At 44.2% G+C, this 22,591-nt stretch overlaps 1 protein-coding gene across 1 annotated transcript in view; it reads left to right on the top strand.

Moving 5' to 3' along the window:
* LOC115651081 (interferon-induced very large GTPase 1-like) overlaps positions 1-21,364 on the top strand; it is a 32,734-nt gene extending 11,370 nt beyond the window's left edge. The window contains exons 4-6 of the mRNA XM_030561963.1: positions 2,016-2,320; positions 8,975-11,023; positions 16,098-21,364. Of these exons, the coding sequence (XP_030417823.1) occupies positions 2,016-2,320; positions 8,975-11,023; positions 16,098-20,839 (7,096 nt within the window). The 3' untranslated portion in view covers positions 20,840-21,364. The remainder of the gene's footprint in view (positions 1-2,015; positions 2,321-8,974; positions 11,024-16,097) is intronic.
* The last annotated feature ends 1,227 nt before the right edge of the window (positions 21,365-22,591 follow it).

Here is a 22,591-nt window from a genome sequence, read left to right as displayed (position 1 = left end):
TCTTCATCAATGATTTAGATAATAGCATAGAGAGTACCCTTATAAAGTGTGTGGATGATACCAAGTTGGGAGGGGTTGCAAGTGCCCTGGAGAATAGGATGAAAATTCAAATGATCTGGAGAACTTGAGAAATGGTCTGAGGAAAATAAAATGAAATTCAATAAGGACAAATGCAAAGTGCTCCACTTAGGAAGGAACAGTCAGTTGCACACATCCAAAATGGGAAATGACAGCCTAGGAAGGAGTAAGGCAGAAAGGAATCTAGGGGTCATAGTGGAACACAAGCTAAATATGAGTCAACAGTGTAACGCTGTTGCAAAAAAGGCAAACATCATTCTGGGATATATTAGCAGGAGTGTTGTAAGCAAGACACGAGAAGTCATTCTTCCACTCTACTCTGCGCTGATTAGGCCTCAGCTGGAGTATTGTGTCCAGTTCTGGGTGTCACATTTCAGGAAGGATGTGGACAAATTGGAGAAAGTCCAGAGAAGAGCAACAAAAATGATTAAAGGTTTAGAAAACATGACCAATGAAGAAAGGTTGAAAGAAATGGGTTTGCTTAGTCTGGAGAAAAGAAGATTGAGAGGGGACATGATAACAGTCTTCAAGTATCTGAAAGGTTGTTACAAGGAGGAAGGAAAAACTTTATTTTCCTTAACCTCTGATGATAAGACAAGAAGCAATGGGCTTAAGCTGCAGCAAGAGAGGTTTAGATTGGACATTAGGAAAAAAATTCCTAACTGTCAGGGTGGTTAAACACTGGAGTAAATTGCCTAGGGAGATGGTAGAATCTCCATCATTGGATATCTTTAAGGGCAGGTTAGACATACGCCTGTCGGGGATGGTCGAAATGGTTCTTGGTCCTGCCATAAATTCAGGGGACTGGACTATATTACCTCTCTAGGTCCCTTCCAGTGCTATGATTCTATGATTTAGTTGGTATGGGTCCTGTTTGAGCAGGAGGTTGGACAAGATGACCTCCAGAGGTCTCTTCCAACCCTAATTTTCTACAATTCTATGAACAGATCACAAGACCGGTGGCATGGAGGATAGAATACAGGGAGCAGATAGGGCAGGATGTTAGAGAAGGAGGGCAATGATACAGTGGCTGGGGCAGATAGTGTGAGGGGCAGAACCTTGGAGGATCAGGAACAGATGAGGTGGCTAGACCCCTGGTGACAGACAGGCTAGGGCATGGGAGTGAGATGGCAAGCAGGAAGGCTGGGGGCAAATGGGGATCAGGAGCAGATGAGATGTGGGTAGAAAATGGGAGCAGAGGTGTGCAATAGGGCTAAGGAAGGGGGCAGCAACCTGGGGCACAGGGACACCTGAGAATGTATTAGAAAAAGAGGACAGAGAGAAGCAGGAAGTATAGGATTGAGGGTAGATAGGGAGAAAGAGGTGCTACTTACCTGGTCACTGTTTATCTTGGTGGACCTCTCAGCCTCATACTCATCCAGGGAGAGGTGACGGATCCAGGCCAGGCCTTTCAGCTTCATGGTCCACACCAAGTCTCTGTGCATATATTAATGTGCACAGGGTCAGGTGCACATTGTTTACACCTTCTGATGTGCATGACTGGTTCGTTAATTAGCTTTGATCTAGTCTCCTTTCAGAGGAACAGCTCAAAGGGCATTAAGGAACTATTAATGCACATCAGGGTACACACATTGAGTCCGTGATGTTGCATGTTAGTGTGACATAGGTCACACCCAGCTTGTCACAAGCCTGCTGCCCTTTGCAGCTGACTTGTGTGACCCAATTTAGAGCACCATGTACTGACACTATGGAAAATTTTCATGGCCACATTTTTATCCACTCTTAGTGAGCTCTCCACATCATTCCAGCAAAGAGAAGAAATACTTAGAAATGGCCATTTTCTCTCTGCAGCTGTTCGACTTGCTCATTACTCATTGCTGAAAGAGTCCAGGTCCCAAAACACTGATTAAAACATCATTTTTTTTAATTCTTAGCAACAAAAAATGTATACACTTAAAAGTGATTTATTATTCCAGACCATGGGACTCGGTAACAGCAGCCACTGCTGAAAAGGCCTTGGAGAAGATACGCAGGGAACGAAATAATCTGGTCAAATTACTTCAAAACATTGCTGGCAAGGTCTTGGATGAGTTGCTCTGCCAGTTGGTGATCACACAGCAGGACTACAATCGAATCAACAAAAGAAAGGATGCAGAGGACAAAATAAGACTATTGTTGATTGTGATCCAGCAGAAAGGGGAACTGACCTGTATGCAATTTTTGGAGAGTTTACAAAACCTGTTGCCTGATTTCCAACAGCACATACAATACCCAGGACAGGGTAAGTGGTGTGATTGTGTCTGATTTTAAAAAATCATTTTTCCACACTAAGAATGTAATTGCTGTAACACTGAATGGGGAGATTTGTTCCCAACTCAATTCCTACTTAGTAGATTCAAATGATGCCTCTGCCTCTCGGACATCAGAGTTTCTTAGAGAGGGAGGTGGTTCTCTTCCGCTATGGAAGGAGAATGGGGTGAGGATTCCAATTCCTGCGCAGATCTCATAGACTCATAGACTCATAGACTTTAGGGTCAGAAGGGACCAATATGATCATCTAGTCTGACCTCTTGCACAAGGCAGGCTACAGAACCCTACCCATCCACTTCTATAACAAAACTCTAACCTATGTCCGAGTTATTGAAGTCTTCAAATTGTGGTTTGAAGAACTCAAGCTGCAGAGAATCCACCAGCAAGTGATCCATGCCCCACGCTGCAGAGGAAGGCGAAAAATCTCCAGGGCCTCTGCCAATCTGCCCCGGAGGAAAATTCCTTCCCGACCCCAAATATGGCGATCAGCTAAACCCTGAGTATGTGGGCAAGACTCACCAGCCAGCACTCAGGAAAGAATTCTCTGCAGTAACTCAGATCCCATCCCATCCAACATCCCATCACAGACCACTGGGCATACTTATCTGCTGATAATCAAAGATCAGTTGCCAAAATTAAGCTCTCCCATCATACCATCCCTTCCATAAACTTATCAAGCTTAGTCTTAAAGCCAGATATGTCTTTTGCCCCCACTACTCCCCTTGGAAGGCTGTTCCAGAACTTCACTCCTCTAATGGTTAGAAACCTTCATCTAATTTCAAGTCTAAACTTTCTAGCGTCCAGTTTATACCCATTTGTTCTTGTGTCTACATTGGTACTAAGCTTGAATAATTCCTCTCCCTCCCTAATATTAATCCCTCTGATATATTTATAAAGAACAAGCATATCCCCCCTCAGCCTTCTTTTGGCTAGGCTAAACAAGCCAAGCTCTTTGAGTCTCCTTTCATAAGGCAGGTTTTCCATTCCTCAGATCATCCTAGTAGCCCATCTCTGAACCTGTTCGAGTTTGAATTCATCCATCTTAAACATGGGAGACCAGAACTGCACACAGTATTCCAGATGAGGTCTCACCAGTGCCTTATATAATGGTACTAACACTTCCTTATCTTTGCTGGAAATACCTCGCCTGATGCATCCTAAAACTGCATTAGCTTTTTTAACGGCCATATCACATTGGCGGCTCATAGTCATCCTGTGATCAACCAATACTCCAAGGTCCTTCTCCTCCTTTGTTGCTTCCAACTGATGTGTCTCCAATGTATATCTAAAATTCTTATTATTAATCCCTAAGTGCATGACCTTGCACTTTTCACTATTAAATTTCATCCTGTTACTATTACTCCAGTTTACAAGGTCATCCAGATCTTCCTGTATGATATCCTGGTCCTTCTCTGTGTTAGCAATACCCCCCAGCTTTGTGTCATCTGCAAACTTTATTAGCACATTCCTGCTTTTTGTGCCAAGGTCAGTAATAAGAGATTAAATAAGATTGGTCCCAAAACTGATCCTTGAGGAACTCCACTAGTAACCTCCTTCCAGCCTGACAGTTCACCCTTCAGTACAACCCGTTGGAGTCTCCCCTTTAACCAGTTCCTTATCCACCTTTCAATTTTCATACTGATCCCCATCTTTTCCAATTTAACTAATAATTCCCCATGTGGAACCATGTCAAATGCCTTACTGAAATTGAGGTAAATTAGATCTACTGCATTTCCTTTGTCTAAATAATCTGTCACCTTCTCAAAGAAGGAGATCAGGTTGGTTTGGCATGATCTACCTTTAGTAAAACCATGTTGTAACTTGTCCCAATTACCATTGACCTCAATGTCCTGAACTACTTTCTCCTTCAAATTTTTTTCCAAGACCTTACATACTACAGATGCATTTCTAGTGCCTCATATAGAGTTCATCTGAGTAAGGGACCCTGCCTGGCATTGTGTAGCAATATGTGGGATCCAGGGCAGGGTGGCCCAGACATAGCTATTTCCTAGAGCTTTTGCAGATAGATGGTTGTGACAAGGGCTGGGTTGGGTATGGACCTTGTAATATCTCTGGGAGTTTTATTGATGGATGAGTTTTGTTGGCAGCTGTGGAGGGCGATACCACTTATTTATTTTGTTTTATGAATTTTATGAGGAGTTTCTGTGAAGGAAACCAAGATGGCTGGATGTTTTGATTGGCTTTGGATCAGATCCTGCAAACATTCACTCATATCCCTTGTCTTACTAAGGTCAGTGGGACTGCACACTTCTGTGGGACTGCTCATGTGAATAAAGTTTGCAAGAGATAGACTCTACTGCACCTCAGGCTCAGTGATTGATGGAGTGGTGAAGGAGAGATTCCACTACCAGATTAGGAAGAAATCTTGGTCCATAGCACCATTTCTAAATTTGGCCTAGAGGGCAGCAATTGCTCATGCCCAAATACACTCACTATAAATTCACCAGCAACAGAAGAAAATCTTTCCATGACAGGCATTTAGTGTAATGCATCTCAGAGGGCTCAAAAGAAGGCTTCAGCAGAACAAACACTATATTTACATCACACAGCACCTGAGGCTGTTAAATGAGTAAAAGGGGTTGTAATTGACTGCTTTTAAGGAACCTAAGAAGTCAGGTATGAAAACAGTCTAGTTTGCCTCTTAGTAGTTCAGGGAAAGCCAAAATAGTATGTGACTGACCCTTAAGGGGCGAAGTCAGTAGTAGCCCAGGCTGAAGCAGAAGTAGACTGAGTCAAAAAAAGGAAGTACTTTGGTTGTCTCCAATTAATGTGGACTCTTTCCAAGAAGATAGGAGGTCTCAAGAGAAACCTGTGTTAATCAAGTTAATTTCCTTCCACAAAAGCCACTTTTCCACTTGTCTTGGAATAAAACCATTCTAGAAAATCTCTGTTTGAGTTATGCCTGTACACTATGATATGTGGCACTTTCTCCCACTTCACCTGCCTGTTTCCCAAGCAATTTACTGAAGACTATTCACATTTCCTTTATCTCTGTTTTTCACATGTGTTCCATCAAGGTTTGTGTGATTTGTCACATCAACATCCTGGGGGATGAGGGCACTGTTGTAATAATTTCATTTCTGAATCTGCCATCTTACTTTCCCTCTCATTCCATTTTGAAGAAACGATACATCTCTGAATTCTTGGTAACAGAATACATAATGTTTGGAACATTGATTTAAATAAGAACAATGAGTCACCCACAGAAGTCAGGTGAAGAACTCTACTCTAAGGAGCCCTGTGGGATACCTGCAATCCAAACACATTGAATTGCTACCTGATTTCTCTAAGTTTTCAATCCCCCAGTCAGTGCAAACTCTGGTTCAAATCAAGTTCTCATTGTTCATCTGTGTAACTGTGGCTGCCAAGTTGTGTGCAGCTTTATGTGTGACATTTTAGATGGCTAAGAGAACCATTGATTTCCTGAGTAGTAGCAGAGGTTGGAGAGGGAGGCACAAATACACCAAAGCACTGGAAGCAAGTGAAAGTGGGAAGGCCCTATCCCATCACATTTCTGGAAGCAGGTAGCAAAAAGGCCTCAGAACCCCATGATACCCACCCTAGGATTCATCTCCAAGGTGGGTGGCAAAACCAACTTCAGGGAAAGGTGCCTGGGGAAGCTGGAAATGTTATTATTGGTTGCCTGGGGCAGCTTGGTGGATGGCAGCCATGTGGTGGTGCTGTATTCACAAGTGGTTGCGGTGTATGGAGAAGGTCCTGGAACAACAGTGTGAGTGGGGACCTGGATTTGGTGTGATGGGGGTGGATGTTGAGACAACAAGGTGGATGCATAATGCGTGCGCCAGAGGGTGGCAACTAAGGCAGCTGGGGTGCGTATTTGGTTGCTGGGTGTTGCTGAGAGAGCTGGGGAACAGCTGTCCATCCATGGTTACTAGGAGCCAGAAGGGAGGCAGTGAGGCTGCTTGCTCAGAAGCTGTAGGGGAGTCCTTGAAACCTGCCCACAGCCCAGCTGAATGTGTACCAATACAGCAGAGCTGTGGGTACACATGAGGGGATAGGGCTAAAAGAAGGAGAGTCAGATGAGATTTTTAGAACAAGAAGCAATGGGCTTAAACTGCAGCAAGGGAGATTTAGGTTGGATATTAGGAAAAAGTTCCTAACTGTCAGAGTAGTTAAACACTGGAATAGATTGCCTAGGGAAGTTGTGGAATCTCTATCTCTGGAGATATTTAAGAGTAGGTTAGATAAATATCTATTAGGGATGGTCTAGACAGTATTTGGTCCTGCCATGAGGGCAGGGGACTGGACTCGATGACCTCTCGAGGTCGCTTCCAGTCCTAGAGTCTATGAGTCTATGAGATGTGGCCACACTGCTGCAATTTAATTTACCCTTTTTCCAGCTCAAAGCTCGCAGTCCCCCTGGTGTTGCACTAGACACCCTACATTTCCTATGCTATAACCCAGTTATTTTAGTGTCTATTCCACTATCTGGGTCCCTCCTAAACTCCTGTGAAACATGAAGAATGTGTTCTTAGTTATACTGGTCAGCATCAGTTAATTTTAAAAGGCAGCCCTTAATTCTATTCTATTCAAGCTTGTATACCACCCTCACCATGATAATATTTGAGTGTCTTCCAGGAGAGCATTCAGCAATATGACTAGAAAGTGTCTTGTGTTTCTTTTTCTCTTCCTCTCTCTAAGGAGAAATTGGTGGGAGGTTAGTTTTATTTCTCCTTTTTTTCTTTTTTGTTAAAATATATAATCCTGTATACTGAGATATGTGTTTACATTAGCAAAAGCAAGGTAGAAGTACACCTTTCACTTTGTGTTGACGGTTTTGTTGGTTCCTAATTCCTGTGGGAATTTGGTCCATGATCTGGGACAGGCCTCTGAGAAAGATCCATTTCCTGCACAGATTCCTAGAGTTTAAGACCAGAAGGACCCATTTGATCATCTAGTCTAATCTCCTGTGTTACACAGGCCAGAGAATGTAATTCTGTTCCCCCTGTACTGAGCCCAGTCATTTGTGTGTGGCTAAAGGGTCTTCCAGAAAGGCATTCAGTCTAAATGTGAAAACATAAAGAGATGAAGAATCTACAACTTCCCTTAATAATGTGTTCTAATGGTTAATCACTCTCACTATTAAGAATTTGTGCCTTGTTTCTAACTGAATTCGTCTGCTTTGGACTTGCAGCCACTGGTTCCTGTTATGCCTTTTTCTGCTCAGTTAAAATGTATTCTAGGGCTTGGTAGTTCCTCCTCATTAAGATATAGATATATATATCACACTGTTATCAAGTCACCTCTCAGTCTTCTTTTTGATAAGATAAACACATTGAGCTCTTTAATTCTCTCATTGTAAGACATTTTCTCCAGTTGTGACTCTTTTCTACACTTTCTCCCATTATTAAAAATGTGTACACGAGAACTGGACACAGTATTCCAGTACTGGTCTCACCAGTGCCATATGCAGACATAAAAGTGCCTCCTTGCTCCTCCTCACTACTCACTTGTTTATACTTCCAAAGATTTCAGCAGTGCTTTCTACCACAGCATTGCACTGGGAGCTCATGTTGAGTTATTTGTGCACTATGACCCCTAAATTCTTATCGGAGTCACTGCTTTCCAGGAAATCCAATAGGATTTAGGCCTAATCTACACATAAATTTAGGTTGACATAACTGTATTGGCCAGGGGTATGAAAAATCCACTACACCTCTGACCAGTGTAGCTATGCTGACTTAAATGCCAGTATAGATTCAGCTATGTCAATGGAAGAATGCTTCCTTTGACCTGGCTACCATCATTCAGGGAGGTGGTATTCCAACACCGACAGAAAAATACCAGAATAAAAAATGAGTTCTTTATGTTGATGTCATATTATCTTAGCACAGACTGTCATTGCAGGCCATCCAACAGGAGACTGACAACTTTGGCTCAGTAAGGGCCACAAAACCCCTGGGACTATTTAATGGGAGTTTCCATAAACCCATTATAAACCTGACGAATAAAGGCTGTGCAAAAACTGGTGTATACACAAGTTCTTGGAAATCCAAAATATCATCTGAATGAGCCCTCCTGTAGGATGGATCAGGTTTTGATCTCAAGTTATCTGAGTATAAATCTGGAGTGATTCCATTGAAGTCAATGGAGTTAGTACCAGGTTGTGATATCAGTAACTTCAGTGTAAATCCTGAGTGCTTTCACAGGTTCTAATCTCACTTATCTCTGTGTAAATCCAGAATGACTCCACTGAAATGTAATGGGGATAAAGCAGGAACTTGCTTTAAGTTACACCAGTGTAAATATGGAGTGATTCCACTGAAATTAATTATATCAACTCTGGATTTCCACCAGTGTAAATGAGAACAGAATTGGGCTAGAGGTTTGTAACAATCTTACACATGTGTACAGGAGAATCAAGACATTTATCCATGGGACAAGTGACAATGTTTAGCTGTAATTTTTCCCCACTTAAAATTGGTTTCCTTCTAGCCAATTCCTCCCAAACAGCTGGATGCCCTTTTAACCTTGACTGACAGACAGAGCCAATCAAAACTCTGCCCTTTTAGGTGCTGCTAGACCAACAGGAGCTGAGAATCTTTACAGACCTGAGCAGATTTTAATGTTATTTTCTTCCCAGGATCTTTTCATATGGATGATGAACCTGGAAATCAAGAAGGCCCTGTGCCCCCAAGGGAAGAAGGGCCTGAGAATCGAGACGGCCCTGTGTCCCCAGAGGGGCATGGATCCAGGAATCGAGATGGCCCTGTGTCCCCAGAGGGGCATGGATCCGAGAATCGAGATGGTCTTGTGTCCCCAGAGGGGCATGGATCCAAGAATCGAGATGGCCCTGTGTCCCCAGAGGGGCATGGATCTGAGAATCAAGACGGCCCTGTGTCTCCAGAGAGGGATGGATCTGACAATCGAGATGGCCCTGTGTCCCCAGAGGGGCATGGATCCGAGAATCGAGACGGCCCTGTGTCCCCAGAGGGGGATGGATCTGAGAATCGAGACGGCCCTGTGTCCCCAGAGGGGGATGGATCCGAGAATCAAGATGGCCCTGTGTCCCCAGAGGGGGATGGATCCGAGAATCGAGACGGCCCTGTGTCCCCAGAGGGGGATGGATCCGAGAATCAAGATGACCCTGTGTCCGCAGAGGGGCATGGATCAGAGAGTCGAGACGGTCCTGTGTCCCCAGAGGGGCATGGATCCGAGAATCGAGATGGCCCTGTGTCCCCAGAGGGGCATGGATCCGAGAATCAAGATGGCCCTGTGTCCCCAGAGGGGCATGGATCTGAGAATCGAGATGGCCCTGTGTCCCCAGAGGGGCATGGATCCGAGAATCGAGATGGCCCTGTTTCCCCAGAGGGGCATGGATCCGAGAATCGAGATGGCCCTGTTTCCCCAGAGGGGCATGGATCCGAGAATCGAGATGGCCCTGTGTCCCCAGAGGGGCATGGATCCAGGAATCGAGATGGCCCTGTGTCCCCAGAGGGGCATGGATCCGAGAATCGAGATGATGGCCCTGTGTCCCCAGAGGGGCATGGATCCGAGAATCAAGATGGCCCTGTTTCCCCAGAGGGGCATGGATCCGAGAATCAAGACGACCCTGTGTCCCCAGAGAGGGATGGATCTGAGAATCGAGACGGCCCTGTGTCCCCAGAGGGGCATGGATCCGAGAATCGAGACGGCCCTGTGTCCCCAGAGGGGCATGGATCCGAGAATCGAGATGGCCCTGTGTCCCCAGAGGGGCATGGATCCGAGAATCGAGATGGCCCTGTGTCCCCAGAGGGGCATGGATCCGAGAATCGAGATGGCCCTGTGTCCCCAGAGGGGCATGGATCCGAGAATCGAGATGGCCCTGTGTCCCCAGAGGGGCATGGATCCGAGAATCGAGATGGCCCTGTGTCCCCAGAGAGGGATGGATCTGAGAATCGAGACGGCCCTGTGTCCCCAGAGGGGCATGGATCTGAGAATCGAGACAGCCCTGTGTCCCCAGAAAGGGATGGATCCGAGAATCGAGATGGCCCTGTGTCCCCAGAGGGGCATGGATCCGAGAATCGAGATGGCCCTGTGTCCCCAGAGGGGCATGGATCCGAGAATCGAGATGGCCCTGTGTCCCAAGAGAGGGATGGATCTGAGAATCAAGACGGCCCTGTGTCCCCAGAGGGGCATGGATCCGAGAATCGAGATGGCCCTGTGTCCCCAGAGGGGCATGGATCCGAGAATCGAGATGGCCCTGTGTCCCCAGAGGGGCATGGATCCGAGAATCGAGATGGCCCTGTGTCCCAAGAGAGGGATGGATCTGAGAATCAAGACGGCCCTGTGTCCCCAGAGGGGCATGGATCCGAGAATCGAGATGGCCCTGTGTCCCCAGAGGGGCATGGATCCGTGAATCGAGACGGCCCTGTGTCCCCAGAGGGGCATGTATCCGTGAATCGAGACGGCCCTGTGTCCCCAGAGGGGGATGGATCCGTGAATCGAGACGGCCCTGTGTCCCCAGAGAGGGATGGATCCGAGAATCGAGATGGCCCTGAGTCCCCAGAGAGGGATGGATCCGAGAATCAAGATGTCCCTGTGTCCCCAGAGAGGGATGGATCTGAGAATCGAGACGGCCCTGTGTCCCCAGAGGGTCATGGATCCGAGAATCAAGACAGCCTCGTGTACCCAAACAATGTGCATGTTGCAGGTAATACCTCTTTCTGTGCCAACATTTAAGAAATCCGTATTGTGTCAGTATTCATGAATGGATTCTCATGCAGCCAGGTGAAATAGGCCATATCTCTACCAGTAAATTCCCTGTTCCTCTCCTGCACAGTCCTCCTCTCCTCCTCTTTAGGCAAGCTGTCATTGGAGGAGAGGTCCTAGATGTCCTAAAGATGGGAAGGCATCCAGCCCCACTCCAGAGAAATAGGATTCTGTGGATATGGGCTTGCCATCTGCTTTTCCTCCTATCCCTGCTCCCCCTGAGCCAGATGCAGCTGTTGTGGAGGTGAACGAGGACCAGCCTTCTCCGATGGGCTAAGGTGTTCCACTCTGTTGTGGACCCACAATACCAATGTGTCTGTGTTCTCCTGGGCACCTCAACTCACCTGCCTCTTGCAGAGGCTGCAGATGTTTATTCTGTGTGTAGATGATTACATCCCAGAATCCCTTGCACTATATCAGCAACTAATCCCCAGTATTAATCATCTGATTAATGGCCTAACAGATATTCATACCCTATAAATGTGTTGGGAATTACAGTTTTATATATGCATGTGAAATATGAAATGTTGCCCCAATTCTTGGATCTGGCAGGAACTCAAGAGGTAGGCCAGGAAGGGGCTTTTATACTGTCTTTGCAATTTTCCAGTCATAGGAATGGTTTACTTCTTGGCCTAAATTAGAGCAGACTCAGGGCCGCTCAAACCTATGTCCAGCTGCAAAGTTCTTATGAACACATTCCAGTAGCTGGGGATATGCAGAGTGCAAGAGAATTCCAGCCATGGTACCTTATCCCCAGCCATACCCTGTATGCTGGGGGCTGGAAGGGGTCTCTACACTACCTGTGGATTACCCCACTATAGGACCAAACCTCAGGCAGTCAATGAAACTAGTGCTTTTGGGCAAAAGCATAGAGAAGAAGGTGGACCAAAGAATTTGAAGGTAAATAATCTACAAAAGTTAATATAGGCACATAGGTCAACTCCAGATCCTTTATTATATCTGATCCAGTTTGGCAATACCTTGTAGAACCTCAGAGTTAAAAAGACCTTGGGAACAGAGGTTGTTCATAACTCTGAACAAAATATTATGGTTGTTCTTTCAAAAGTTTACAACTGACCACTGACTTCATACAGCTTTGAACCTTTACTATGCAGAAGAAAAATGCTGCTTTCCCTTTACTTTTGTAGTCATTTACATTTAACATGGTACTGTACTTTATTTGCCTTTTTTTTTTTTTGCTTTAATCTCTGCTGCTGCCTGATCGCGTACTTCCGGTTCCAACTGAGGTGTGCGGTTAACTGGTCAGTTTGTAACTCTGGTGTTTGTAACTCTGAGGTTCTACTGTATCACCAGTAGTGGTCAGCACCAAATGATTCAAAGAAAGATACAACCTACAGTAGGCAGATGCAGGATCACCTGCTCTCATGAAAGTCTCATCCTAACCCCTAACTGTTAGTAATTGGTTTAAACCATGAAGCAGGCTGTTTTATGTTCTTTCCAAAATGTTGGTAGCACTACCTATCTACATTTTAATCTCTCTTTGAATCTTGCTAAACTCTTGCCCACAATGACACTATGTGGTAGTAGGTTCAATATGCTAATGATGTATTATATGAAAAAAATATTTCCTTTGATCAGTTTTGAACTTCCCACCTTTCACTGAACATCCTTTGTTCTTATGTTAGGAGGCAAGGCGAACAGACGCTCTTGATTGCCTTTTCTATTCCGTTCATTATTTTATACAGTATACTTTTATCATGTCCCCTCTTACTCATTTCCTTTCTAAGTTTAAAAAAATCCCAATCTTTTTAGTGTCTCTTTTCCAAGACTTTGGTCATCTTCATTGCTCTTCTTTGAAACCTCTCCAGTTCTGTAGTAGCCTTTTAGAGAAGGGGTGATCAGTACTGCATACAATATTCTGGATGAGGCTACATCATATTTTTGGTACTGTATTATTGTCCATCTTATTCCTTATTCATCCTAATGTTAGTTAGTTTTTTGAACCACAGCTGTATGTTGAACTGGGGTTTTCAGTGAACTCTACCTAGTGATACCTAGATTCCTTTCCTGTGTTTATACTGTTGATTTAGAAACCTATATGGTTTATGAGTAATGGAAATTTCTCCTTTTAATGTGTGCTACTTTGCATTTATTAACACTGAACTTCATTTGCCATCACATTGCCCATTCTCCTAGTTTAGTTAGGTCTTTCTGAAGTTCCTCACAATTTTCTCTGGAATTCTCTAACCTAAACAATTTTGTGTCATGAGCAAATTCTGCTGCCTCATCATTCACTCCTTTTTCTAGATTTTTAATAAATATGAATATGTATGAAAAAATTGGTGATTAATTATTGATAATTATTTCCCTCCTAAATTTTATGTAAGGTTCTTTCAATCTGAGGAAAGAAGAAGAGACTCAGCATATCCCAGAGTCAGTGGAAAAGAACTTGCATGAAGGGACAGCAGGGAATAGCGTTCTACATACACTCTATCTCCTGAGTCTGAGCTGGAAATGTTTTTTGAGAGGGAGACTGAAACTATGTAAAGGAAGACAAATACCCCAAAGGACTCTTCCCTCTCTCCCTGACTATCACATTCACTACACCTGAAGAGACAAAAAAAGCAGCCATTGGACTCTGAGGGAGAGGTCCTAACCTAAAGAGTTTTGTCAGCAAGACTGCTGAAAGCATGTGATGAGAAAAATTTGCCTTGATTTTAATTCAGTTTGTTAGGTTAGGTACCAGTATACATTTTATCTTTATTTTTTTTGTAACCATTGCTGACTTTTATGTCTCATTACTTGGACTCACTTAATATTTCTCTCTTTGTAGTAAATACATTTCTTTTATTATTTTATCTAATCCAATTTGTTCAAGTTGAAGTGTCTGGGTAATTCCATTTTTCAATTATACAATCATGTATTAGGATTAGCTGTTTTATTTCCCACATTTTGTCATTTGCACACAATACTAGTTGTAGGGGTGCAAGTGAGATTACTCTGGCTTCACCTTCCCTCCCATAAAACATGTACATCTTGGGAATTGTTGTCCTAACATATTCTGAGAACAAGGCTGTTGTGACAAAGTTCCTTCTCTACCTTGGTGGGTCCTGAGCTTATTGGCAGATTTGCTCACCTCAGTGATCTTCCCCACAGTCTGGGTCAACTCCTCCTGTGTCTGATCAGGAATTGGGGAGGTTTGGGGAGAACCCAGGCCAGACCTCTACTCCGGGTTCCAGCCCAGGACCATGTGGATTGCAGCTGTCTATAGTGCCTCCTCTAACAGCTGCATGACAGCTACAACTCCCTGGGCTACTTCCCCATGGCCTCCTCCAAACACCTTCTTTATCCTCACCACAGAACCTTCCTCATTGTACTCCACAGTCCTCCAGCAGCACACTCTCTCACTCTCAGCTCCTTGTGCCTCTTGCTCCCAGCTCCTCACATGCACTGCCTCTCCTCTGGCTCCCCCAGCCTGACTGGAGTGAGCTCCTTTTTAAACCCACATGCCCTGATTAGCCTGCCTTGATTGGCTGCAGGTGTTCTAATCAGCCTGTCTGCCTTAATTGGTTCTAGCGGGTTCCTGATTACTCTAGTGCAGCCCCTGTTCTGGTCACTCAGGGAACAGAAAACTACTCAGCCAGTGACCAGTGTATTTGACCTTTACCAGACTCTTGTACCCCACTGGTTTGGGTCTGTCACACTGTCCAACAATGCAGCACGGAATGCTTCTTCCTTTTTTATCTCTAGGCAAAGTCCTTTCCTGGTAATATCTCCAGTGCAGTGAAATACCAGAACAATTCTACCTGATTGACTCTTTTGGTCTGAGCCGAGATTTTATAAAACACTAAATAATAACTACTAGTTCATTTTATCCTTTTTTCCCTCTCTCTAATATTAGAGGTGGGGCTGGCAGTAATGCATATAATTAAGAAGGTTTTACACTTTCCATTATAATCTCTTATTTTCAGTCACTGATAACGTTTCCAAACCTTAACCGCTTAGGCTGAAATTTTCCATGCTTAGTCTGCATGGAACCTCTGCTGGCTGAATTATTATAAAAATATAAGGAAAATGTGTCCGCTATTTCCAATAATGGGACTATGAAAAATAAGCTGTTTTCCAAATGTTAAAAATTCTCCTCTTCTTCTCCCAAGCTATTGATTTGAAGAGCTCTAATCCCTTTGTGCGTTGGAGTGGGGACTTTAAATTTGTCAAGGGATAATCATGAGGTGTCAGAAAGATGCCTTTTCCTGTCAACCATAAAAATTCACCCAGATTTATTTGAGTTATATGCATCTAGAAATCACCACTTGTAGCTCAGTAGAACTTGTCAGAGGCTTGCTGCTAAATTTTCTGAACATTCCATCTGCACTGAGCATACTCCAGCTTCACCAACCTTCCACTTCAATATGAGCTTGCTCCTTAGACCCATCTGATTTCTTGTATGCCCCTTCATCTGCATTGAGTATGTTTTCCAGCCCCATAGAGGTAGTGCTCCAAAAAGAATATAGCAATCGCAGCAGCTTCAGTTCTAGCATTCTCTAACTCCTGAGTGCTTGACTTAGCACACTCACTGTTATTTTGGCTTAGGGGGTTTTAATGTGCATATAGTGTAATGTGAACTACGAGTAAGAAGGAAGAATTATAAGGAGAAATACCCTTCGCCCCCCACCATCATTTGAATGTCCTTGGTCTTCCCTTCCTGCTTGATGACTGTTTTACCACTTAAATTCAAATTAAGGCAAACAAAAATTTCTTTGCTTAGGACAAACCTGTTCACCAACTTCTGTTTGGGTAGGGTTTGAAACGTGTTAATAACACCATACTGAGGAATCTTTTAACTTCAAATGCAACATGGTCACACATATTTTACTAGGACAATACTGACCAGCAAATTGAGTTTTTTGAATGATATCTGACAGGACACATCTTGTACAAACATTACTATAGTGGTGTGTAGGATGTGAACACGCCAGTATATTCTGTCACATATAAATACACACAGACATACTTAACTATTGAAGTTATGATATTTTTATTTTTATCATCAGAGAGAAGACAAGCATTACAAAATGTCCTGTCCAAGTTAGGGATGGAGGAGCACAGAAGTCAGAAGCTCCGGCTGAAGGATGTTCTGCAGATCAGCCCAGAAAATGCAAAGAGCTGGACTCCTGAGTCATTAGGAGATTTACCTTGGCATTTCCTAAGAAAGATAATGGCTTTAAATGGGATGGCCAGAAATACAAGCCTTGACTACATGGCACCTGATTATCAACAAAGCAGTGAAGATAAGGAGGAGCTGAATACTGATGATAGTATTTCTTGTCTTAGTGATGCTAATGCTATGAATCCCCTTGATGTTCTCTGTGCTGTTCTGCTTTGCTCAGACAGTTTCCTACAGCAGGAGATCTTGTCCAAAATGTCCATGTGCCAGTTTGCCCTCCCTCTGCTGCTGCCCCCCCTCGACACCCCCAAGTGCACCCTAATGCTGTGGGCCATGAGGGACATTGTGAAGAAGTGGAGGCCGCACTCCCTGGCGGAGAGCAGAGGGTTCAGAGAGGAGAGCCTGGTGCTCACCAAAATGCCAACCATTTCCTTTGTGCGGCTGGGGAGCTGCAGCTTCTCCAAGTCCAAACTCCTCAATGACGTTCTCAGCCCCTCCCAGCAGCACCACGATTTCTTTATCCATCGGGACATGGACTCTGGGCATGTCCTTCGAAATGTCTCTGATGGGTTGGTAGAAATATCCTGGTATTTTCCTGGGAGGAGAGGGAATTTGGATCTTTTCCTAGAGCCTGTTGCAGTTATTAATTTGCACGGAGACATTGAGCCCCACTGGCTGCAATTTGGCTTTTTAACAAATGTCTCCTGTTCAGTGTTCATATTTGTTGAAAGTGTCAGTGAAAAAAACTATTTACTTCTATCAGCTCTAAAGGAATCAGCAACTAAATATTATTTCATCTTTAACATTCCAACTGGGATATCCAGTGAAACACAGACATTCTGTGATAAATTAGTCTCAGAGTTGAAACTGAACAAATCACAGTTATTGGTGAAAGACAGCAGCCAAAATAAGGCCAAATTTGTAAAAAAGCTACAAAACCTTTTAGGATGTATAATGAAATCTTCTCCCAAGAAAATAAATATAGAGGATATGGCTGTTATTGCACGTGAACTAGGAATCCAGGTAGATGAAGACTGTAAGGCATGTCAAACAGGAAGGAAGTGGGCTAGAGAGATTGCTGCAGAAATAAAAGACACAGGAAAGTACAAGAAGGCAATGTTTAGACTCCAAGGGGATCCATGGAAAAAATTGGCTAAAGTGGAAAAAGAGCTGTGCCGAATGAGAAGGCAAGGGGGCATCCCTTCTGAGAAATATAGATCTCAGCTGAAAGCAGAATTATCAGAATTACGTGCTCAGCAGAATAAATGTGATCTTACTGATGGTTTGACTAAATTTATTATGGGACTAAATCAACTAGCTCCACTGGAAAAACACTTCTTCCTGAAATGGCTTAAGTTTAGACTGGATTGCATTGCTAGGGAGAATCTTTCTGAATTGCGTGATCAATATAAAGAAAAATATAACACTTTAGGTGATGACCCAAAAAAGTTATCAGAACTAGATGAATTAATATCAATCAGTTCCTTAGGACTTGAGCATTTCATGCGCGAGTTGGCACAGTTTTATGAGGCTGAATGCTCAATGATGGAAGAAGGCAAAGTCGCAAAAAGTGGAAGACAATTCACGCATCTCCCAGGAATAGCAGCTGACCTGATGCTGGAAGGTTTTCCCATGGAGCTGATCGATGGAGATGCCTCCAACATCCCACTGCAGTGGGTGACAGATGTTCTGACCCAGCTCCATGCCAAGCTGGGGGGAAGGTCCAGAATGGTGGTTCTAACGGTGCTGGGTGTGCAGAGCACTGGGAAATCCACTCTTCTCAACACCATGTTTGGCCTGCAGTTTGCAGTGAGCAGTGGCCGATGCACACGAGGAGCCTTCATGATGCTCATTAAAATGGCAGAGAAGTTTCAGCAGGAGCTGGGCTGTGATTTCATCCTGGTGATAGACACAGAAGGCTTGAAAGCCCCTGAACTGGCCAGGCTGGAGGATAGTTATCAACATGACAATGAGCTGGCCACCCTGGTGATTGGGTTAAGTGACATAACCATCATTAACATGGCCATGGAGAATGCCACAGAAATGAAAGATGTTCTGCAAATTGTGGTCCATGCCTTTCTCAGGATGGGGGAAATTGGGCAAAAGCACAACTGCCACTTTATCCATCAGAACGTCAGTGATGTGTCTGCACATGACCAAAACATGAGGGACAGGAAACACCTCCTGGAGCAGCTGAATGAAATGACCAAAGCTGCAGCTAGGATGGAAAAGAAAAGCAAGGAAATAAAATTTTCAGACATTATGGACTATAATCCAGAGAAACACAATTGGTACATTCCTGGACTGTGGCATGGAGTCCCTCCCATGGCTTCTGTGAATATGGGATACAGTGAGAGTGTATGTGACCTAAAGAAATCCCTGTTTGAACTTATGAGAAGCCGTTCAATTAACAGAACACCTAAGGAGATTCCCCAGATCATTGAATGGGTGAGGAGCCTGTGGAATGCTGTAAAACATGAGAACTTCATTTTCAGTTTCAGAAATAGCCTTGTAGCAGAAGCCTATAATCAGCTGTCTGTGCATTATTCAAAGTGGGAATGGGATTTCCGCAAGAAGGTGCATCTCTGGGTATCCCAACAAGAAACTGCTATTCAGAATAGTTCTCCACATGAATTAGATAAAGGTAAATTAAAATATGAGTTGCAAAAGAAACTGGTGGATGGTGAAAAGAGGATTTTGGATTGTTTACAAAATTATTTTGATAGTGCAGCAGCTAATCTTCACTTAATTGAAAAGTACAAGGAAGATTTCATCAGGAGTGCAAAAGGCCTGAAGAAAGAACTTGATAGCAATTCATTCAGTAAGTGTGAGGAAGCAATTCAAATTCAAAAAGGTCGATACATGATAAAAAATATCCAAATTGAGTACATGAACAAAATAGAAGAGAAAGTTGACAGACTTTTGAAAGAATGCTGGAAAAGAAAACAAAAATTAAATAATAAGAATCTGGAATCTGAATTTGAAAAAATGTGGAGAGAATCATTGTCAGAATTATCATTCACTCCTTTACAGACACGATTAATTTATCAAAATATGGAGTTTCAATTGAGAAAGGACTTAGAGAATCGAGGGAGTGAGGTCAATCAGAAGCTACAAGAAGCAGGAAGCTTGCGGGATTATGTAAAGAAATCTGTCACCAGTGAAAATGAATACTTTGTCTTTACATTGTTCAAAGCTGTGAAAACATCAGTCACAGCGATCAAAGAATTGTTCAGACCACAACTTCCATGTAACACAGATGAATTTGCTAAATCATTGAGGGACAAGTGCCAGAGTTATACTGAGAAAAAGATAAAGTCCAAAGCAGACTACGATGAAACTTTTTGCAGAGAACTGCTTAATATAATCAATGAGAAACTCCAACAGGCTGATCTGCATGAACTTCACATCAGTGCTTTCTTTGAAGTCAATCTAAAATTTCACATTTTGGGGGAGGCAGCTTGTGCATTTCAGAAGATGCATGAGGATTTTAACAAGGAAAATGATCCTCAGCAACATCTGGAGAGACTGAAACCTCAGTATTTCTCCACCTTTAGAGACCTTTACTTGGAGAAGGATACGTGCCAAGAGACGGCTAAGAATTTATGTGATCAGTGTCTGAGACCTGCCCTGGTGGAGTATGTGAACAAGATACTAGGAATAGAGATAGTGGATGACTTTCTCAGCAAGGGACAATCCTTAGAATATGGCAGCCAGAGTTTTTTCCAGTTTGCTGTGCAGAAGAAACTGCTGGAGGAGATGAATTTTGACAACTATGTGAAATATATTAACAGCTATGAAGAGTTTGTCAAGAGCTGGATACTGAGACACCTGCTAGATCACTACAGAGAGAGTGAGAGTTTGAGAGTTATGGAAGAACAGATTTTAACTGCAGTTATAAACAAGGTCAACAAGGCTTTGGAAAACAGCAAATATAAAAAAACAAACACAGTCTCTGCCTTCTTAGACAACTTTTGCAGATTGCTGCAGCAAGACCTAGTCATTCCGAGGGACATTTTAGCTGGGATCAGACTTAAAATCACAGCAAATGCTGAACAGTTTTCTGTATATATTGAAAATTTTCTTCCTAATCTGAAGGAACTAATTTTATCTGAATTTAAAAAGCTAGAAGTTGTGTCAGTGCTCTCCAATCTATCAGTGAAACCTGAGGATGAAATCTTCAAGCGAGTGTTTGGCTGTGGGAAGCAGTGTCCATTCTGTAAAGTCCCCTGTGAAGCAGGAGCCCCTGCACACGAGGAGCATTTTGCATCAGTGCATCGCCCTCAAGGATTAGGGGAATACCGAAGTATCAGAACAAAGATACTTAGCTATGATATATGCTCCTCTGCAGTGGTTTCCAATGGCACATTCAGATGCACAGCAACAAAATGGAAGGATCATCCTTATAAAGATTATCTAATTTTTTTCCCAGACTGGCGCATCCAGCCAGATCCCAGCATCACAGCTTCTGATTACTGGAAGTTTGTTTTCAAGGAGTTCAATCACCAGTTTGCTAAGGAGTTTGATGCTCTCCCTGCTGATCTCCCTGAAGACTGGGGTAAAATAACCAAAGAGCAGGCACTGGAAGGCCTAAAGGAAGCCTTTACATTGAAGGCAAGAACAGGCTAAGAAACTCTGTTGTGAGCAGAACTGTGCCAAGCCCCTTAACCCCCAGCTATCCCCCACTTATCCCCAGAGATCTTCTGCCCCACCACCTGCTCTGCCCCCACTGCATCCCCTTCTCCACTCTGGGTAGGAAGGCAATAATTCTGGGCCTTCGTGTGCAGTGCCTTCCTCTCAGTGGGGGGGCTTGGACACCCCTATGCAGCTGCAGCGGCTGTAATGCATGCAGACCCAGCCCAGACAGAGTGCGATGACTACTGCTCTCTTCACAGCACGTGCCCTTGCCACTGGCTAGTTTAAAATACAACCACACTTCTTTCAAAACGTTGTTTATCTCACTCCCTTCTGGGAGTTGTAGTTTACTTTCTCCCTCCAAACAAGCTGGGGACTACGGCTCCCAGAATCCCCAGCAGGCTGTCCCCGCAGTTGCGTAATTCAGAGAGCCGGAGCTGGAGCCTGTAGATTGGGGGACAGCCACTCCATTCGGGTGAATGTGTCAGGGCTGCCCAGAGGGGGGGCAAGTGGGGCAATTTGCCGCAGGCCCTGGGCCCCACAGGGGCCCCCATGAGAATACAGTATTCTATAGTATTGCAACATTTTTTATGGAAGGGGCCCCCAAAATTGCTTTTCCTCAGGCCCCCTGAATCCTCTGGGTGGCCCTGGAAAGTGTACATCCACAAAAATGGTCCACAGCTATAAAGTGAATACCTGTGGATCTGCAGGGATCTACTGATTCCTGCCTGGGGCCTAGTCTACACTACGAGTTTATACCGGATTTAGCAACGTTAAACCGAATTAACCCTGCACCAGTCCACACAATGATGCCCTTTATATCAATATAAAGGGCTCTTAATACCGGCATCTGTAATCCTACCTGACGAGGGGAGAAGCGCTGAAATCAGTATTGCCATGTCAGATTAGGGTTAGTGTGGCCGCAATTCGACGGTATTGGCTTCCGGGCTCTATGCCACAGTGCATCATTGTGACCGCTCTGGACAGCAATCTGAACTCAGATGCACTGGTCAGGTAGACAGGAAAAGCCCCGTGAACTTTTGAATTTCATTTCCTGTTTGCCCAGCGTGGAGCTCTTATCAGCACGGGTGGCCATGCAGTCCCAGAATCCAAAAAGAGCTCCAGCATGGACCGTACAGGAGATACTGGATCTGATTGCTGTATGGGGAGACAACTCTGTTCTATCAGAGCTCCGTTACAGAAGACAAAATGCCAACGCATTTGAAAAAATCTCCAGGCTATGATAGACAGAGGCCACAGCAGGTACTCAACACAGTGCTGTGTGACAAGCGTAACGGAAAACCAAAGAATCAAATGGACACTCATGGAGGGAGGAAGGGGGGACTGAGGACTCCAGCTATCCCACAGTTCCCGCAGTCTCCAAAAACTATTTGCATTCTTGGCTGAGCTCCCAATGCCTGAAGGGTCAAAAACATTGTCGCAGGTAATTCAGGGTATATGTCATCAATTCCCCCCCCCCCAGGTGAAAGAAAAGGGGAAAAAATCGTATTTCTCCTTTTTTTTAATGTCACCATATGTCTACTGGATGCTGCTGGTAGATGCGGTGCTGCAGCGCTAAACAGCAGCATCCCCTCCTCTCCCTGATGGCAGATGGTGCAATAGGATTGATAACTGTCATTATCATCCCGTGAGTGCTCCTGTCTGGCCTCAGTGAGATAGGCCAGGGGGCCTGGGCAAAAACAGGAATGACTCCCAGTCATTCCCCTTCCTTAAGCTTTGTCTCCT

This window comes from Gopherus evgoodei, chromosome 4 (genome assembly GCF_007399415.2).
Source record: "Gopherus evgoodei ecotype Sinaloan lineage chromosome 4, rGopEvg1_v1.p, whole genome shotgun sequence".
Lineage (NCBI taxonomy): Eukaryota > Metazoa > Chordata > Testudines > Testudinidae > Gopherus > Gopherus evgoodei.
Note: the sequence above shows the minus strand (reverse complement) of the source record. Positions and strands in the feature narration are given on the sequence as shown.